This window comes from Aethina tumida, chromosome 3, assembly GCF_024364675.1.
Source record: "Aethina tumida isolate Nest 87 chromosome 3, icAetTumi1.1, whole genome shotgun sequence".
Lineage (NCBI taxonomy): Eukaryota > Metazoa > Arthropoda > Insecta > Coleoptera > Nitidulidae > Aethina > Aethina tumida.
The window spans coordinates 12357011-12377353 of NC_065437.1; the positions used below are offsets into that span (position 1 = coordinate 12357011).

The 20343-nt window shown below is 29.1% G+C and overlaps 1 protein-coding gene across 3 annotated transcripts in view; it reads right to left on the reverse strand.

Annotated features, from left to right (window-relative positions):
• LOC109594762 (protein TANC2-like) overlaps positions 1-20343 on the reverse strand; it is an 88647-nt gene that overhangs the window by 31157 nt on the left and 37147 nt on the right. The window contains exons 1-2 of one of the 3 annotated variants that reach the window (XM_020010004.2): positions 19750-19917; positions 16116-16337 (exon numbers count right to left, since the gene is read on the reverse strand). The exons of the other annotated variants lie outside the window; for them this stretch is intronic. Coding sequence (XP_019865563.2) covers positions 16116-16173 — 58 coding nt within the window. The 5' untranslated portion in view covers positions 16174-16337; positions 19750-19917. Of the gene's footprint in view, positions 1-16115; positions 16338-19749; positions 19918-20343 lie in introns of those variants that run through there. 3 annotated transcript variants of the gene reach the window in all.

Below are 20343 nucleotides of genomic sequence, written 5' to 3' on the forward strand. Positions count from 1 at the left end.
TTCCAGCACCAATTTTTGCCTAAAAAACCAATTTATATAGTTTTAAGATTGGTCCAATAGTTCAGATGTCAGCGATTTTAGTAACTTGAGAAAGTAGTAAAATGTTCATATATCTTTAGTTCAGCCAAATACTAGAAAATTGTTTATAACTAATCTAACTAAATCTCCGGATTAAGCACCCCCTGAAATGGGTATATACTAAATTTCATAAAAAATTATGCATCTTCATAATTTTGTTGCAAAGTTAAAAATTATATACTTCTCATGAATTCATTTTTAATTAAGTAGTCTATGATATAAACTGTCACGTAAAAGTTAAGTTCAATTCAAAAGTTCAATTTTGGTTTCCAATGTAAACTCGATTTTTTTCCTTTAACTTATTTTTTTCATCTTCTGTGGTTTATATTACTCCCAGCATTTTGCCTGAAAAAACAACTTTTATTTATATTGTTTTAAGATTGATCCAGTCGTTCAGATGTCTGAGATTTTAGTAACTTGAGAAAGTTGTAGACTGTTATAAAATTATTTCCCAAAATGTCATATTCAATAAATAAAAAAATGTTTAAGAGTAATAAAATCTAAAGACTATGAATGTTTTTAAATTTTTAAAGAGATTAAATGACAATTACAATTAATAGTATTTATTCCTCCAAAATGTGAAAAAATTAATTAATTTTAAAAGATAATAAAATTATTCTTAATATGAGAAATTCGATAAATAAAATAATATTTAAGAGTAATAAAAACTGAAGACCATCATTTTATACACTTTTAAAGGGATTGAATAATACAAAATTATTAATTAATTTTAAAATATTATAATATTATTCTTAAAATGTCACATTCAATAAAGAAAAAAATGTATTAAAAACTAAAGACCATCAATGTTTATAATTTTTAAAGGGATTCAGTGATACCAATTAATAGTATTTATTCCAAAATGTGAAAATATTAATTAATTTTAAATTCGATAACTTTATTTTAGCCAAATCAGTCGATTAGATCCCGAAATTTAGTGCGTTAAAATTTATAAAAAATGACGGAATATAAAAGTAGAAATTTTTTTCAATTTGAAAATTAGGGTTAATCGTTGAAATTTGCATTTTAATATATACAGAGGTGGAAAAAAGTACGGAATTTTTAAATTGGAGTTTTGTTCTTTGGATTTTTTCATTCATCGTTTTTTAGGTCCTTTTATCGGATAAATTTTATGACTAGAACGTTTTCAGTCGATTTCGACGTAGTAATTCCTAATCACGTTTACTTTTCAATTCGATTTAGGAAGAGTAGTTGAACTTTGTGAAAGTGGCCCAACGAAATGTGACGTGGCAGTGCTGTTTCGAAAATTTTATGTAAATTCCGTGTTCAAGATGGTAGTTGAACATCGACACAAGCTAGAACGTCCACAAAGGTAAATTATGGTCTCAAGAAAATTAGAAGTATGCTTTTTTGGAGCGACGGAAGTAAATTTAATTTATTTAGGTCCAGTGGGACAGCGATACCATTTTAAATACCAAATTCCAAAGCATTATTTTGGGAATGCTTTTTTCAACAGAGGGATTACTGGAAAACATCATGTTTCCATTTGGCGAGGAGAAGATGCCACTTCGTTTGATATTTCAACAACGTAACGATTCCAAACACAAAAATTATTAAATAGTGTTTACCAATGAAAAACTTAACTGTGCTTGTATAGCCGTCTCAGTCCTCTGATCTATATCCTATTGAGCACTGTTGGGGAGTATTAAAGGAAACAGATTGCAGAGATTGGTAAATTCTATGCCTAAAAGATGTCAAAAAGTGATAAAAGCCAAAGATTACACCACAAAATATTGAAATAATTGAGTTACTGTTAATTTTTTATGAATATTAATAAAATATTTCTTATTTTTTTCTACGCCAAACCTGAGAATATAATGATTAGTGTGATTAATGGACCAATCTTGCAGCAAATTAGATTTGTTCAGATTTACAACAGATTAGAGAAAACAATAAGTAACATTTATAATAAGAAAAAATATATACGGTACTTTTTTCCATCACTGTATATATATTAAGAGAAAATATTGAAATATACTAAGCAATAATTTGTATAATCAAATCAAATAAAAACTTGGCATTGGCATAATTATTGTTGAGGGCGGATGAGGAAACTTATGGTAAAAATTTTAAAAATTAATTTTTTTCAATTTTCTAAGTTATGATACTAACTTCTAGAAAGTTAAAAAGTTATAGATTCTAGCATGCAAAATTTTGACCTTTACGTTGATCTTTAAGCACAAAAAGCACGCAAAATACAACGCAAGCCGCCACAACCGCCAAATACAAACGAAGAACCTGTCTAGCCATCATTCAATTAATAAACCTGATGGCACAAAGTATACGGCTTTTGTTGGAGTCCGTCAGGATCTATAAATAAATCCGTGTAATGAGCAAACATCAATTTGCACAGTTTTAGTTTAAAACAAACTGTCCTTGCGCGAATGCAAATGAATTGGAATTTAAATATTTTTCATTAAATACGACCAGTTCTTGTTTGCACTTTTCGTGTGCGCTCGCAAATGGCCGTACGGACACTTTCTACAAAAGAGGTGGATCATTCAACGACGTTAACGTTGTTGCCGGGTCATTTGGGGAAACAACTTTTCGACGCCTTACCGACTTTTTGTTAACGATTTTGTAACATACCTAGAAAATAACAGAAAGGGAATTAGTAACATAAAACATAAATTAAATCTTTTACAATCAATAAAACCGCAATTTTCTGCACAATTGCGAGTGACAATTTTAAATTACTACGCTATAAAAACGAGGATTTCATTATTTTGTAGTGAGTAATGCTGCCTTTAATGGTCAAACATTTATTACATCCTGAAATTGTATCCAATATCCTCGTGGTGTCGCTTTGCCTGTTTCCTCAATTTATTAACGAAATAAATATCTAATTAAATAATTTTAACTGGTTAATAAAAGTGCGGGTTAAAGTTCTGGATGGTATTGGAGTGCAAGAAATGTAGGAATCATTTAATTATATAAATATTTACTCTGACATTTCCCGTCAACAGTAAATGTATTTTGTCACGGTTGGCGAGCAGTTGCATGATATGTAATGTGAAATTAACTTTATTTATTGCGTTAGCAATATTATAAATTATTACGGGAACACACCGAACAGGTACAAAGCCGAACTAAAAAACGGACAGGTTCATTCAGAAGGCTGTTACGTAACAAATTTTATCGGGACACATTAATTTGTCTCATTAAAGTAAAATATAACAAAATCTCAATATTTGTACGTGTTAAAATGCAAAAGTAGGCCTCGATTACATACGAAACGTGGGCGACGACGAAAACATCGCATTTTATAACAAATTCACGGCCGGCAAAAACGAAATGTCAACTTACGATGTTAAACTAGACACAATGGCAACGAATTCCTTTCGATGGCCAAAACTGTTGTTTATTATGAATCTTTTTAAGAGTCATCTAAGTCAGCAAGGACGGTTTCTAAAAATGTGGCTAAATCTGGAATTATGGATACCAAAAGAACAACTGTTTTAAAGCTATGCTTGACGTTTATTTTTTTAAAAATCGTATAATTTTTAAAATTGAAACAATTATTTCATCAGTTTTTTTGAGATAACCAAAGAGATTGTAAGAAATATTTTAAATTAAAAAATTAAAATGGCTGAGAGTGTTCCTAATTAGTTTTAAAAATAATTTGTTAATTAGTTTTTAAAATTAGGATATGCAGGGTGTAAGATAATGTAACTAAGAGGGGGATTTGGAATTCATTTTAAGAAAAAAAGGATGCAATAAAAAAGAAATAAACAACAATCAGAATGTGTCTTTTTATGCATAACAGCTGTGTACCATATTTCTTTAAAATATTTATATAAAAAAGATACTTTAGGACCTTGAATCCTAAAATTTAAGACGTTTAAGATATGCGTTCACATGAATGATTTTTTTCCAAATATTCGCATTAAAGAATATGTTTTGATGAAGTAAAAAATAGGACTTTTCATAGAAAAATTAATTTTAAATTTAAAAAAAAAAAACTGATTTTTACGGTTTCTGTTTGAAATTTTTACGATTTTTTTTTAAAAAGTTCATGAAAAATAACATATTTTTCAAAAAAAAAAAAATGTCGATAACTTAATTTTTTATGAATTTTGAAGATTTAATAATTTTTATATCATAAAATATCAAAAAATCAATATTTTTTGATATTTTTTCTTTTAAATGTTCTATTTGTAGAGGTGTTGAACTTGTCTTGGTCAATTGAAAAAAATGTTTGAGTTTTTTCCTTGAAATTTTTATGAAAAAATTAGTTTATACTATTTTTTTTTCAGAAAGTTCATCAAAAATAGATTATCAAAAAATAAAAGAAATAGAAATGTAACCTAATCTATACTAACCTAACCTAATCTATCCTAACCTAACCTAATCTATCCTAACCTAACCTAACCTAACTGAATCAAACCTAACCTATTTTTTTTCAGAAAGTTCATTAAAAACATATTTTCAAAAAAAAAAAAACGTCAAGAACGTTATTTTTCAATTTTTTAGGGAATGAAATCTTAGAGAAAAAATAAATTTTTCTTGAAATTTTTATGAACATTTTTATTAATTCAATTTTTTTGTTTTTTACAAATTTGTAAATATTTTAACAATAATAAGATTTTCAAAAATTTATATAATAAAAACTTACCAAGTTTTTTTTTAAATAAATAGGATCATAAAATTTCAAAAATACATGATATAAATAGCGTCAATGGATATTTCTAAAACTTTTTTTTATTAAATTTAATAAAAATGACAAAATTTTCTCAATTTTTCAATTTTTTATGGATAAAAATAGGTTTGATTCTAAACAATTTCCAGAAAAATATTTGTACTTAATTACAATAACAATGTACAAAGTTTGCGCTAATCCTATATTTTAATTACCTTCAAGAAAAAAAACGTAAATTTATATAAATGTGTAAAAAATATAATTGCAAAGAAAGTGTATTTTTTCTTTGTGAATCTATCTTAATTTTAAATATAATAAAAGGTCAGAAATAATTTTTATTTAACTTTTAAACAGAATATAATAAAAAATATTTACTCACTCTGAGATCTAAATATTTTATAATGCTGATATAAATTTACTTCAAACTGCTCTTTACAGCAAAATCTAATACTTTTTACTGAAAACTTATTGTGTGGCCATTTTTTTTACTTTATTGCAACCAAAAATATTGTTTATGTTCTAATTTTAAAAATTAGACGATAATTAAAAAATATGTTTTAAATTAATCATAAAATCTGAAAAAAAGTTCTGAAAAAAATTCTATTTAATAGATACCGGTTAAGTTCTGAAACTAAAACTATTATTTTCTATATCTATGGTAACTAGTAATTTTCAAAACAACACTTTAACGAACGTTGAATAATATGAATGCGAAAGTGTCGATGAATAATAGAAAGCGACTGTTTCACTTAGAGGGTTCAAACAATAAAACAGTAATTTTTAACGATTTGTGACCGACTATACCATAAATTAAAGTGCATTACCATAAATACCCAGTGCGTTATACATTTTCGTAAGAACGAACACAAAAAGACATCAGTACAAAATCTTGTGATGGAACAGTGTGTGGGAGTCGACGGTTTTGCATATGAAAGAGCCCACAGAGTTTCATCCCTTCGTACGCCTGTTACAAAAATAACTGGTACAATTTATGTCTTCCATGATTTATGCGTTGCCGTCGAAGAAAAACGCTTGTTTCACGGTTGTTTACATTTTCCATGAAAGCAGTCCGTTGTAACAATGCGGTTTCGTGTTTAACCCCTCGGATTTGAGTTGAAATCAACGTTATTACGGTGGTTTTTCATTATTGTACGGGCGAGTTAATGGCTGATGTCCGACCGCAAGATTACAGTCGAGCATTGATTTCCTGTAACCTTTGGAAGATATAAGAAAATGCCGCAGGATCTCATTTATGTTTATATTGTTTCCCACAGACAACAGACGGTTGGTTTTGTGAAGGAGACTCGGATGAGCACAATGCGGAAAAAAACAGTTTTCGATTAAATTACGACGTTTAAATATAATAAAACAATAATTGTCGGTGCCGATAACGGTGGATTTTTGTTCCTGGTGGACAAAGGCGAGTATCAATGAGCGTTGAGCATTTGATCTTATTTTAAACAGTGACCAAACAAAGATTTGATAAATCAAACATTCGCTTTGTTTAACCTCTAGGTGTTCCACGGAGCATATGTTCAGCATTTTCAATGTGATAATGAATAGACAGATCTTCGACTAATAATAATTATATAGCGGTACAGCAGATAGACCGGTCTAAGTACATAAGTTGCGCCAAGACCTCCGTATACGTGCGGCGACTACCGACACAACTTTTTCCATTTCGACTTTATTTATAAATTGGTTAATTTATGAATAGAGGCGATGCAACTGCGTCAGAAGAAAACCAGGACGAAGTCGATGTTTTCTTGCCTTGCTCATTTTTCAATGGTAATTAAGCTGGGAACTGTTTGTTTGTGACGGAAAGACAATTCTCGTCTCTTCTTCGGGCACATTTGCATGAAAAAAAGACACTTTCTTCTCGCCAACTGCACATTTAAATAAGCAAACACTTAAATTTCATTAAACCAATCCAGACTAAATAATTTAAAACTATTAATCTGTCAATTGAAGTGATTTGCTTCTAGAGATCTGAGTGATGGTGAAGGTCTGTTACAAAATGGTCACGTTTGTTACAAATGCAGTGATTAACGGCTAATAACTTTCAAAGTGGTACGTACTGAAGGTCAATCTGCTCGATATATGTTTATCTATTTAGATTATTGGTATTGCCAATAATTTTCAATTAATTACACTTCGTTTCCGCTTTTGATAAGTGTTATTCTTTCACAGCAAACAACAACTGTTCACAGTGCGTGTCCATCTGGACTTTCACAACGCTCAGCAACGAAAATTATCATAAAACATTGAGAAAAAATAAAAATGACGTGTCATAAACGTGGGCATGAGAAAAATGATTAAAGGAGGACTACTGGTAATAACGAATCTACATACATAAATATATGTATAAAGGTAATCTAAATCAAAGATGCCTCGTGCATAACTAATTTACCATTACCCTGGCCTTGAGGCGGCGGTTCAACGTTTCGGGCGCCATTGTCGTGGATTTTTCAGAGAAGATCCAATTAAAGGGAATGCCTGTTTTAATAACCAGAAAATTGCGCCTTCACAACGACACAAATCGATTTTGTGAACGGAAATCTAATTGCGAATGGCGCATGGAGCAAATACGTTATTTTAATCTAAATTAGACTGGATCTAGTTCAACGCATGATAAAAATAAACGAACCCAACGAGATAACTCCTAGAACAGGTTACATTTTTCCTATCTCTAGTATGTAATTGATGGTTTTACGACCGTCTTATCATATCTCAGCCTTGGTTTTAGTTTCCACCTGTAAAATGAAACGAAGGAAAGTGCTAAAACGCTAAAGATTTATAAACCGAATCTTCTGGTTTATTTCATTAGATTGTACCAGATGTATGTTGCATCGTGACGAATGTAACCTTGTAGATACTGCGATCACGAAAAATGGGTACATAAAGTTGTTTTGAATAATTTTCTCATGCATCGCATTGTTTTGAATCTATTACACGGTAATTGTATGTGAATGGCATTTTAGATGGCCGATTAATTGAAATTGATTGTTCTGACGTACCATTTTTTACATTTACGTTTGAAAGTAACAGTTATTTTTTCAGGATCATCCAAACTAGAAGCAAAATATAACAATTATTAGCCCTGGACCGATATATAGGCAAACACGTTTTATTTATTATCGTTAATTATTAATTCAATTAAAATTTGTTTGTCCAAATATGACTTAGTTTTAACCTCCTTATCATAGTGTAAAAAAATATTTTTGAACGATAAATAGAATAGAATAGAAGAGTCAATGAATGATTTATAAATTTCGATCATATCAAAGACAAAATCTCTGTTTAGATTCATTTTATATAGTGTTGTCCATTTGAAAGTGGGTCTCCCTCATAAAATTTGTATTTTTTGACCGATTTTAACAAACTTTTTTTCAATTATCTATTAAAGTATGATACTTATATACAAACTGTTATGTTTTTTGGTCCAAAACTGAAATCTACAGGGTAATTTTTAGGCATGAAAATTGAAGAAATTATACTAACATTTATTTTATAAAAAATCTAACTATTCCACTGAATTAAGCACTGAAATAGATATATACCAATTTTCATTAAAAATTATACTTGTTCAAAATTCATATTTATTTATGATTTAGATCAAGTAGCCTACCCAATAAACTGTCTAAAATAACATAAATTATTTTATTTTCTTAAGCATAGTATTAATACTATAATATTCTTGTAAAATAAAATGATGTGCCATTTTTGGCAGTTTATTGGGCAGACTATTCAATTAAAAAAAAAATTAAAGTTGGCATTTATAGACTGCCGAGGGAAGTGAAAACTTAGAACTTTTAGTATTAAAATTTGAAATTTCATAATGTTTGAATTAAATTTATCAATATCAATCTGGTTTTCACATCTGTTGACACTCCGAGCAACAATTTTATGCATGTTTATATGGTTTTTTATTATTTAAATATATTACGGACTGTACAAGATCATGACAAAATATAAATGCAATTCAATTGAAATAACAATTAATATACAATCATATTATTTATGGATAGTATTTGTATTTACTTAAATTTCAATGTACTTAATTTTTAACATTATTTTAATTGTTTAGATCAATATTGTCATTAATATCAACAATACTTTTTAGACTTTTTGTTCTTTCAATTCTTTCATTTTGTTCTTAAAAAAGATACAACAGGCTTATGGTAACTAAAGTATCGCGTAAAAGAGGCATCGATTGTCGTTTTATGTTTTGTAGTACTGAGTTTACGATTATTGGACATATTTAAATAAATTTTTCACTAAATCCATTCAATTTCAGTTATAAGATATACACAGCACTATATGTCAACTATATACCTACAGATATACTGATATAAGCATGTCGGTGACGCAAACGCACGAGATTTTACACCCATCCAAAAAGTGTCTAAGGCACACACCACACTGCGCGTGCACCAGTCATAAGCATGTCGGTGACGCGAACCCTTAGAAATTATCAATTTTTCAAAATTTTTGGAAAAAAATTAATAACTCCAAATGTTTTGGGTTTAGTTATAAAATATGGTATGGTTATTTTAATTGGAATTTCATGTAAAATTGATAAATCCAAAAATATACAGGGTGTTCCGTTGAAAGTAACAAAATTGATGTTCTTCATAAACTTCTAATAAAAGAATCATCCTTTGATAAATATATATTTTGGGCTCACATGTTATAAGATGTGCCAAAGTTTAATTTATTATTGTTCTATAGGCACGTATAAAGTTAGATTATAAGGCTCGAGGATCGATGGCATATAATAATTCACAAACGAGAGATTAAAAAAAAAACATTACGACTCAATCACATAATTTCCTCCCGTTTTGATTGATGAGCAAGTGGCGGAAAAAAACATCTCCTCGGCTACTATATTCGGCCGTTAATTACAGTGAAAGTAATTTATCAATTCTATTATGGTACAGTTTCGTCGAATGATTCACGTAACGATTTATATTATCTAAATTAAAATTAAATTAGACAAGTTTCGTGCCCCGATCCGTTTATGGAGATGTGGCGTATCATTTCTATTACTAACTCATTGCCGAGATGAAAACTTAATTACTCATAATTCCTGTTCTGACATGATTGTAGAAAAAAATAAGGATTTTACCTGCAACGGTACAGATCGGTTTTGGACATCCGTTCAATCTTAACGCCTAATTAAACATTGAGATGATGAATCGGTTGACGTATAGGAAATTTATTCCAAGATAAAATTCCTCGGGCATTTCAATTGTTGAATTTTGTTATTTATGGTTTTACGATGGTTGTGGATATGTTTTTTACTCTTAATATTGTAAACAAATAATATAAAGAATTAATTATTGGCTTTTTATTATTTCTCAGTTAATTAATAATAAATAAATGTTCGAATGTTAGAAACTCTCGTGTGTGCAAATAGAAACTGTACGAGCTGTCCGATCATAATAATTTATGATCTAAAAATACAACGATAACACCAGTCAATAGATGTATTGTACTCTTGGTTTTTTACGTTTTATTGTATGGAAAGTAGCTTATCAATAGTTTTGCACTCAGCCATTCTGCAACTACAACATTTCATTGTTAGAAAACGACTATATTATATTAACTTGCTATCAGATTTTCGTGTCCGATACTATTTTAATTCTATCCTTTTGTTTATTGCAACATTTCCATTTCAACTCTCTCGTTGTCCAGATTTATTAATTTTCATTTACTATCAATGGATTTTTAACTACAGTCGAAGCTACATAACTTGAATTACAAGAGACTGCTAATTTACTTCTAATTATAGAATGCTTCGAGTTAAAGAATGTCTAGAAGAAATTATGGCATGTGTATTCATTTACATATACAGGGAGATTCACCTAACTTATCCACTAGAAGTTTGTGGAGAACGGAAAAAAGTATTAATTTAAAATTTTTATAGCAATTATAGTTTAACTTGGAGCACTTTTCTAATTTATTTTGAACAAAATTTTATTTCCGGTTTCGTCGGAAGTGACATCAACTTTATTATTATCAAAGGAACGCTCTGTATATTTTTGCTTTTTTAAATTCTACATGTAATTCTAAATAAAATGACTATACCATGTCCTATACCTAAACTTAATAGTTTTTGAATTATTAATTTTTTTCTAAATATTTTGACAGATTGATGTTCTAACCAAAATGTCTATAAAGCCACCAATTTTGATGGCAGAAAGTTCATTTTGGGCATAGATGTTAACCAAGAACCATCTTATAACGGGCCTTTATTAGTACTAACAAATTTTATACAGGATGTTCGATATTGAAGTTTAATTTTGTGTATTTCGAAACATCAACAATTTTGTCATTTTCAACACCACGTATATTTTAGCTTAATTAAATAGAATATGTATGAATATTTTATTTATTTACATTAAAGCTATTAATAACCAAAAAAATTGCATGTCTATATTAATAAAATATGAAATTAATAATAAAAACTTGATGGAAGTCTAAAAGTAGTGTTTGGATCAAAAAGAATTAATTAAATTGATTTTAACTTGCGATTTGAAAGTACCAATTACATTAGACAAGCCCTGTTTAAATTACCTTGAAAATGATCATTTTGTCTCAGTTCAATGTAATTTCGTAATTTTCATATGAAAATAATAAATGTGAACTGAATTTCATGTAGAATGAAATTATATTCGGACACTTCTCGAGTTGTTTTAACTGGCTGTACCTCGTAAAATTGGACGAGTTTTGAAGGAATGCGGTTCAAAGTAAAATTACTAATTATGTCAATCATTTCAGTTCCCGCACATTGTAAAATTGGCCGCAAAATAAACTTATAATGACTCTTATGGCCATAATTCCAGCATGAAATAAACACATGCATAATTTAAACAGACAGGAGGAATAAAACAAACACCGGGGCGACCGTTGTGAGTAGGACACCACGTTCTAAAACCGATCGAACACATTCATTCACTAGAAATCGTTTTGTCTGTGTGTGTGTGAATAGAGCCAAAGTGGAACGAAACGCAATATTTAATTTATAGATATCATTATTTTTAAGCCATTATCTCGATCTGTTCGGCTCACATTCTGATTTACATAGCCAATGTAACCTTAAAATGTAATCTGAATGTTGAGCGAATTGATTTATTGGTTACTTCGTTGGAAGTTTTATTAATGGATGAGTTTGTGTGTTGTTTTTTTCGTTTGTAATGTCCTGACGCCGATTCTAGGAAGTCGCATTGTGTTGCTGAACCGTTATCTGTTTTACAAGTTGAAATGTTAATAAAATAATGTTATTAATGATAAATGGAACAGTTGTAGGTCTGATTACACGATAAAAGTTTAGGTCAACATTTTAACATAACACCAAAACTTTTGCAGGGCGATCCAATTAAAATTTTTTCCCCCAACTATTACTTCTAGGTTTCAACCTCTTAATCGGGGTATAATAAATAAAAATAATATTGTTTTATACTCCTCCAAACTTCTCGAATTACTGTAAAGAGCTTTTTTATATCGAATTTGGTTATCAAAGTGATCCCAGCAAAACATTGCTTTGATTTTTTACCCAATCTATCACAATTTTGGATTTGAGTTTGGGATTGAAACACATTTAATAAAGGGATCATTCCTTCAATATTTGGAAGCAAATTGTTATTTAATCTGTACACAAATCGGTCGATGTGTCCCAAAAGCAAAGAAGCATTCCTACACCATAACTAAACCACCACCTTGTTTCTCAGTAGATTTGTAGATTTAACAAACGTTTGTCAAGTCTTTTCCCTGTAGGACATCTAACATAAGCTAAACCGCAATAAATTAAAAGTAGACTCGTCACTAAGGACTACCCATTGTCATTATTCTGTGGTCCAGTAGACGTGATCCTGAGCAAAACCAAATTGACCCCTCACATTCTTAGAAGCAGTGTTGTCTTTACAGGTCTCTAGCCAAACATACTCCCATTCACTACCATCTTCCCACAGTCCTTAAATTAAATCCCTTTCCTCCAGGTTGGCTTTAATTTGAGTTGACGATAAGAATGGATTCAAATTATCCATCCACTACTGTATGTATAATTATATACGTAGAAATATATAATTTACTTCATCAGTTACTCGATTTCATACTCAAGTTTTTATTATTTTAAACATTTAAACAATATTTAAAGCATCACACATCAGATCAATTTTTTGTAGATGTTCTTTAGTAATTTAATCAAGGAATCGACCAAAAAAAAACATTGGTACAATGCCAGTATGTCAGTGTAAATTTAATTTGTGGCAGATGGTGAGGCCGATGGTGGAATTTTTGGACCATGATCACCGATATTGATCTATTGGTCGGGTTCTAATAATTAACAATTAGACTTCAGCTTACACTGTACGCTTTTGGATACATGTCTTAAATTGAAAGTGTTTTACATTTAGAAGAACATAAATTTTACATTTTAGGGTTTGAAATATTATTATTAATTTTTTTATTAGCAGCACTCTTTAAATTTGTCAAGTTTTACAAAATGTTAGATTTAACATTATTTATCTATAATCTTATTTTAAGTCTGTTGTCAAAAATGGGGGGTTTTAACTGTATATTCCTTGATTTAACGTTTAATTTAACTCCTTAAGGTAACCTAATATCTCGAATTATTCACAGTTTTAGAAAAAAATTGCATATACATTTTATTTTACCCTGTATACGCAGATAACGACCGCAACGTAAATTTTTCCGCCGTCCGTTGCATTCGCACGCAACGTTCCATTTAAAAGGCAAAATCGGCGCGAAAACAAAAAAAAAAGAAATTCAAGACGGTGACTCATCGAAGGTTGCATTAATGGGTTCTCTTAAAAACCGGTGCCGTGATTGCGACCCATGCCGAACCAGAACCGGACTCGAACCAATTTCTTCGCGTGGTACAAAGAGAGACATTGCGTATAATTTTAATAATACGCGACGCGTTGTTTCTTTTGAGTTTTCTTTAGTTTAAATGGAACGTCTGTGTCTGTTTATAATTGTTCTGTTTATCTGAGGAAAGTAAAAATAAAACTACATCACATTGTTTGAATGTGCCAACAGTATGATTGTTGGTAAAAAGATTAAAATGTGATCAGTTTTATCTTAATTTAGTGTATATAATATAAAAGTATTTTTTGACTTACTTTTCTGATTATACAGGGTGATTCACGTAACCTATTTATTAGAAGATTATTTAGTACGCAAAAATATATTGATTTGAAATCCGTTTCGCCGGAGGTGGCGTCAACTTTATTATTATATTTTTTTCAAAAATTTTGACAAATTGATGGTACATATATCTAAAATTTCTATATAATCTCCAATTTTGTAGCTAACAGGGTGTTCCTTATACTTGTTTAATTTTGTGCAACTTAAAACATCATTAACGTTGTTATTTTCAATAAAACATCATCTATATTTTAGCACAATTAAATTAACTTTATAAAACCTTTCCATGGGTGTAAGGTTTCCCTATGAACTTTTATCAAAAATTTAAAAATATGAATGCATATAAGATGTATATATACACACATATATTTAATAATGCTAAAAGATACATAGTGTTCTATTGAAAATGACGAAGTAAATGATGTTTTAATATACACAAAATTAAATCTAAATATCGAACACTCCGTGTAAAATTTGGTAGTACTAATAATAGCTCCTTAAGGGATGGTCCTTGGTTAACGTATATACCAATAATGAACTTTCCAGAATCAAATTTCGTGGCTTTACAGACAGATTTTACTTATCAATCTGTCAAAATTTTTGGAAAAAAATTAATAACTCAAAACCTATTAGGTTTAGGTATAGGACATGGTATAGCCATTTATTTGAAATTACATGTAGAATTTAAAAATCCAAAAATATAAAAGGTGTTCCGTTGAAAATAACAAAGTTGAAGACGTTTCCGGCGAAACCTTAAAAGAAATTTTCTTTAAAATAAAATCAATAAAAAGTTATTATTATAAAGTAGTTCAAGTCAAATTATTATTGCTATATTATGTTCAAATAAATACCTCTTCGCGTCCTCCATAATCTTTTAAAGAATAGATTAAGTGAATCACCCTGTATATTTTTAAGACAAAATATGCCACTAGCGTTAGCGTAGAAAATTAAAGTGTTTTCAGTAAAGTATTCATATATATTCTATTTCATTATGTTAAAACATACATAGTGTTCTAATGAAAATGACAAAGTTAATGGTGTTTTAATATATACAAAATTAAATCTAAACATCGAACACCCTGTGTAAAAATTGGTAGTACTATTAATAGCTCCTTAAGGAATGGTCCTTGGTTAACATATATGCCAATAATGAACTTTCCAACACCAAAATTGATGGCTTTATAGAAAGATTTTAGTTAGACCATTAATCTGTCAAAATTTTTGGAAAAAAAAAATAATAACTCAAAAACTATTAGATTTAGGTATAGCACATGGTATAGCCATTTTATTTGAAATTACATGTAGAATTTAAAAGTTCAAAAATATACAGGGTGTTCCATTGAAAATAACAAATTTGAAGAAATTTTCTTCAATATAAAACTAATAAAAGTAGTTCAAGTCAAGTTATAATTGCTATAATAAATTCAAACTAATACTTTTTCCCGTTTTCCATAATCTTCAAATGAATAGATTAGATGAATCACCCTGTATATTTTTAAGATAAAATGTGCCACCATTTGGGTTAGTCTAGAAAATTAAAGTGTTTGTAGTCTTATCATAATATATTAAATATAAAGTACCTTATCACATCTGTTTTTTGGGTACTTCTCTAAAATGTTCAGCCATGAAAGTTGATGAAATTTTAACAAGTTAAGTTTAAAATGCGAAAAGTATTTTACATTTTATCATAACATTCTATCATATTTTATTTTTTAAGAAATGTAAAACAGATGGTAGGAAATTTTTTCTAAACAGTTTCATTTTTACATTGGCTGTTTTTACCTGTCTCATGAAATTTCTGACTTTTGAATGTACATTGTATATTTTGTCGGATTTGTTATCAAAAATGGGAATTTTTATTATCAGAAAAATAAGATAAAACACTACAAATATTGTAAGAATCCATCAATTAGATGACTTATGTGCGTTAAATGCATAAGATATTACCTTATCTTTAAATATTTACGATTAAGTACATTTAATTATTTTATTAACAACTAACTTTAACAAAATAAAATAAAACATAAACAAGCATAGCAGAAAATTGATAGTATTATACCACTTGCTGATTCCTATTCCACGAAATCGAACAGACAAAACGAAGAGTGGACATTTTTTGTAATACTCCAGAAATTCGCTTCGGCAGCAAAACAATGGTAACACAAACACGGTTTAAATTTTCCATATTTGCGATGTGCAAACTCACCTAGAACACTCAGACTAAGACCGTTTCCCGGTCTGGCGTTGTGCATTTCACTCGACATCGCCGCACTTATTGCCGATCACGTGCCATCGTCAGGTACACTGAACTTGAATTTTTCTGCACTTGCACTGTTTTCGAAATAACAAAATAAAATAGTAATATCCGTAAACCACTCGTGTCACTGTTTCGTATTCCTGTCCGTGGCGGATGATTGATCAGTTACACCTAGAATTTTACGGTTTTACTTATCTGCTTAGATAATGGTTTTTTAGTTTTCGTTGCAAGGAAATGGTATGTAAATTATCCGTGATCGGTACGAGGAAACGATGACTTATCTGATGGTTGGATGTAAAAATTTTCGGTCGTAAACCGTGAAACATGTGGTAAGTAAGTAATAATGAATTCTTTTAGCACCACTTTTAAATCATGTGAACGGAATGCTGCTGTGAATTGTGAGCATTGAGCTGTTAAAATCGTATGATGAACTGCTGACAATTTACCTACTGTGACAAGTTCTGGGAACGAATAAAGATTACGAGGACCAGATCATTTTGTCCACTCGAAATTAAACGTTTTTATTTTCTAGGAAGCGACTCCGGGGCCCCAAAAACAGACGATCTTCAAATGTAGGAACAAGCAAAAATGTTCAATTAGCCTTTTGTGGGACGATTATTGTTCTATTGTACAACAATAATGTCGGTCTAAAGGCCCGATGGAGGAACTGTGGACAAAACTTTGGCCGTGTGTAATTTGGTGATTTTCTCATACGATTATAAGTGTTAGGTTTGGACATGGTTGTTATTAGTACCCTCTCGACAGGTAGTCGTCTTTGGGGTCCCATCAAATGGTTCGGTTACGTTTTTGTGGGCTAAACATAACGAATAATATTTATTTAGGCAATCTTTTATTGTGTTAAAAATATTTGTTTCGGCGCTGATAAACTCCAATTCAACTTATATTAATAAACAAATTTTATTTAGTTAGGACTCTTACTTTTAATTTTTTTTAATGTTACATGTTTTATTGCACAGTTTTTGTTGTAATAAATTATTTAGTTGAAGAAAGTCTGGGCAATTAAGGAAATAATAAAAAATAACGTGTTTAAATATACAGTTAAACAATGTTATTTATGTTAGAGACATTTTTTTTATATTCGTAGTAACTTATTAATGGAATTTGATTTTAATTACTCTAAAAATAGACACGATCATGTGTTTACAATTAAACAACTATTTCATAATATTTTGATATGGAAACCGATTTAAATTGGCAAAGATCAAATGTTATATAAACAGAATTTTATCAAGTTGCAACAAGTTTTTTAAAAACTATTCTAATACACATTTTTAGAAGTTAATATGTTTTATTTTTTAAGAAAAACTTTCAGTGAGTCAATTTATCTAACCATGACATAAAAAATAGTTAACTAGAATGAAATTACAATAAAAACAATTTTTGTGTTTTAAATATTAATAAAATCCTGATTTATGGTTTTAAATACAATAAAATAAATACATATTTGCAGCAAAGTTTATGTGATAAATTTCCCAAAAAATAAAATAAAATTATATTAGTAATAATTAATAATAATAATTTAACTGTAAAATTGAATTTTCCTTTTAAACTATTAATGTTAATTAATTTGAAAATACATAGCATAATATGTATTTTTATTTAGCAATTATTAACCAGATAAGTTATTTTTAGTTACAATAATTTTTTTAAGGATTTCCTTTTTTTGTATTATTTAATGAAACAACATTATTTTGTCTCATGTGACAACTGTTTTAATATGTATTTTTTTAATTTACAAATTATTAAGAGATTATTTTTAAATCAACTCTTAAATAATATTAAGACTTTTGTGTTATTCTTTATAAGCTTGAATCGTATTTTCAATATTGTTTATGTTTAACTTAAGTTCTTGAAAATTTTAGTCGAATTGTGTAATTACCATAAAATGCCAAAAAATAGGCAACTACAATAAAGTTACAATAATAATAGTTTTTGTTTATTTTAAATATTATTAAGGTTTAATTTTATTGTTTTAAATAAGAAGTAAATTCAAAATAGAATAACAAATTTATCATGAATTTATTTTTGTAGTCGAAACTTTCATTAAATTACAATATTTATTTAGAACCAACACCTTTAGCACATTTCTGGGTTTATTAACAAAACTTTTATTTTTGTTGTCTGCATTTTTGTTTATTTAAAACCAAAGCTTTTGGCACCTTCCTGGGTTGGTTAATAAAACTTTTCACAGATTTGAAACACACATTTTTTTACATTTCATTAAATTTTAAAAATTAATATAAAATTAATATATGAATAGTTTTAAAACTTTTATTAATCTTTTACCAAAAAATAATAACTAAAATGGAATGTTTGTTTTAAATTATTAATGTTAATTAAACTGAATATCATCATCATCATATGTTTACAATTAAACAATTAATTATTAGTATTTATAATTACTATAGATTAATCAGAAAGGTTATTTTTAGTTGCATCAAGTCTTTCAAAGATTTCAATATATTTTTTGTATTTCTTAGATAAATGTCTTGATAATAAAATATTGTTTAGTTAATAACCAATACCATATGTCTTAATTAATATTAATGCCTCTATTGAATTTATTATAAGCTTGAATTGTAAATTTAACATTTAATTTCGTTTTAATTTAGTCAATTTATGTAAATAACCACATATTAAATGTCATAAAAATACCAAATTCAAAATAGAGTAACAAAGTGTATTTAAAACCAACGCTTTTAGCACCTCTCGGGGTTTGTTGACAAAACTTTGAATGCTTCTGAAACTTATAATTTTCCCTTTTCATTAAATTATAAGAAATAAAATAAAGTAAATATTTGCATGGTTTATATATTGACATTTTTGTTAATGTTTTCATAAAAGAAAATAATAATTAACAATTTGATTTTTTATTTTAAATTATAAATATTAATTAATCTCTAAATAAATACCATAATACAATGTTAACAATTAATAATGTTTATAATTAGCAAAAGTTAATAAGAAAAGGTATTTTTAGAAGTCTCTTTAAAGATTTAAATGTATTTTTGTATTTTGTAACAATAAAACAATATTTTGTCAATAGACATTAAATATTTTAATTTTTATGGAGTTTCCATAAACATGTAGAATCCTTTTTAATTAATTATTTATTTAGTAGTTATTAAAATTAAAAATCAATGAGGATTTTAATTGATTAAATAAAGTGGAACATATGTCTTAAGTCGTATTAATTAATGCTTTGTTGTTAATGCTTGAATAGTAAATTCAATATAGTTTTTTGATATTTACTTAAACTCTAAATTCCAAAATACAATATTTATTTAAAACCGATCCTGTTAGCACTTTTTCAAGTTTGTTGACAAGACTCCAAAATGCTTCTGAAAAAATTCGAATATTTGTGCCTCAACAGGCGGACGTACAAATTTAAAAAAAATAAATATACATTAACCAACCACAAATTAGAATTAGTCATGTTCGACACATTTCAATTATTAGAACAACCCGTGTGTCACAGTTACCGTAATTAAAAACGTTCGCAATCATCACCGTACACAGAAATCCATTTCCTTGCAAACCGCCCTCGTAGGCGTGCACATACCTTCCCCCAAACCAAGTCAACGGGTTCACATCACAATCGCACAAAACTTTCGCACGCAGTTCGGCAATTATTATCACCGGAGTTTTTGCACACTCGAGATAAGTAAGTAAAACGATGATGCGCGCAGACCGCACTACATCATGTCCGCCGTTGAACTGGCTCTCGTTCGTGGAACCGTTGCCGCCGTTGCCGAGGCTTTTGCCATCGTCCGTGTGACGGTGTGAGACGGAGACGGACCAGTCTGGGTAAATTGCGGGGCTTCGGCTTCGGCCACGGTTCGCCGTGCCCAGACACTACACTCCACACTCTCTATGGCTCGGGTCAGATTATCTATGCAGAACGATTGCAAGGAGTTCTACGCTCTTATCACCTCGGTCCGGCGACCGTTTTTATCGACGTTCCTTCTGCACAGTCTGCTTTGATATGGGCCCCAGGTGATGTGGTGTGCTGTTGACTGTTTGTCTCACAATAAAGTTGAGTTACTCGTAAAATTCATTCGAGATACGCATCTCGTGGTTTTAATAGAAAACGCAAAAAGTTATAAAAACTGGCGCCTATCTTGTAATTTAATCGGGCGCCATGGAAATTGATCTC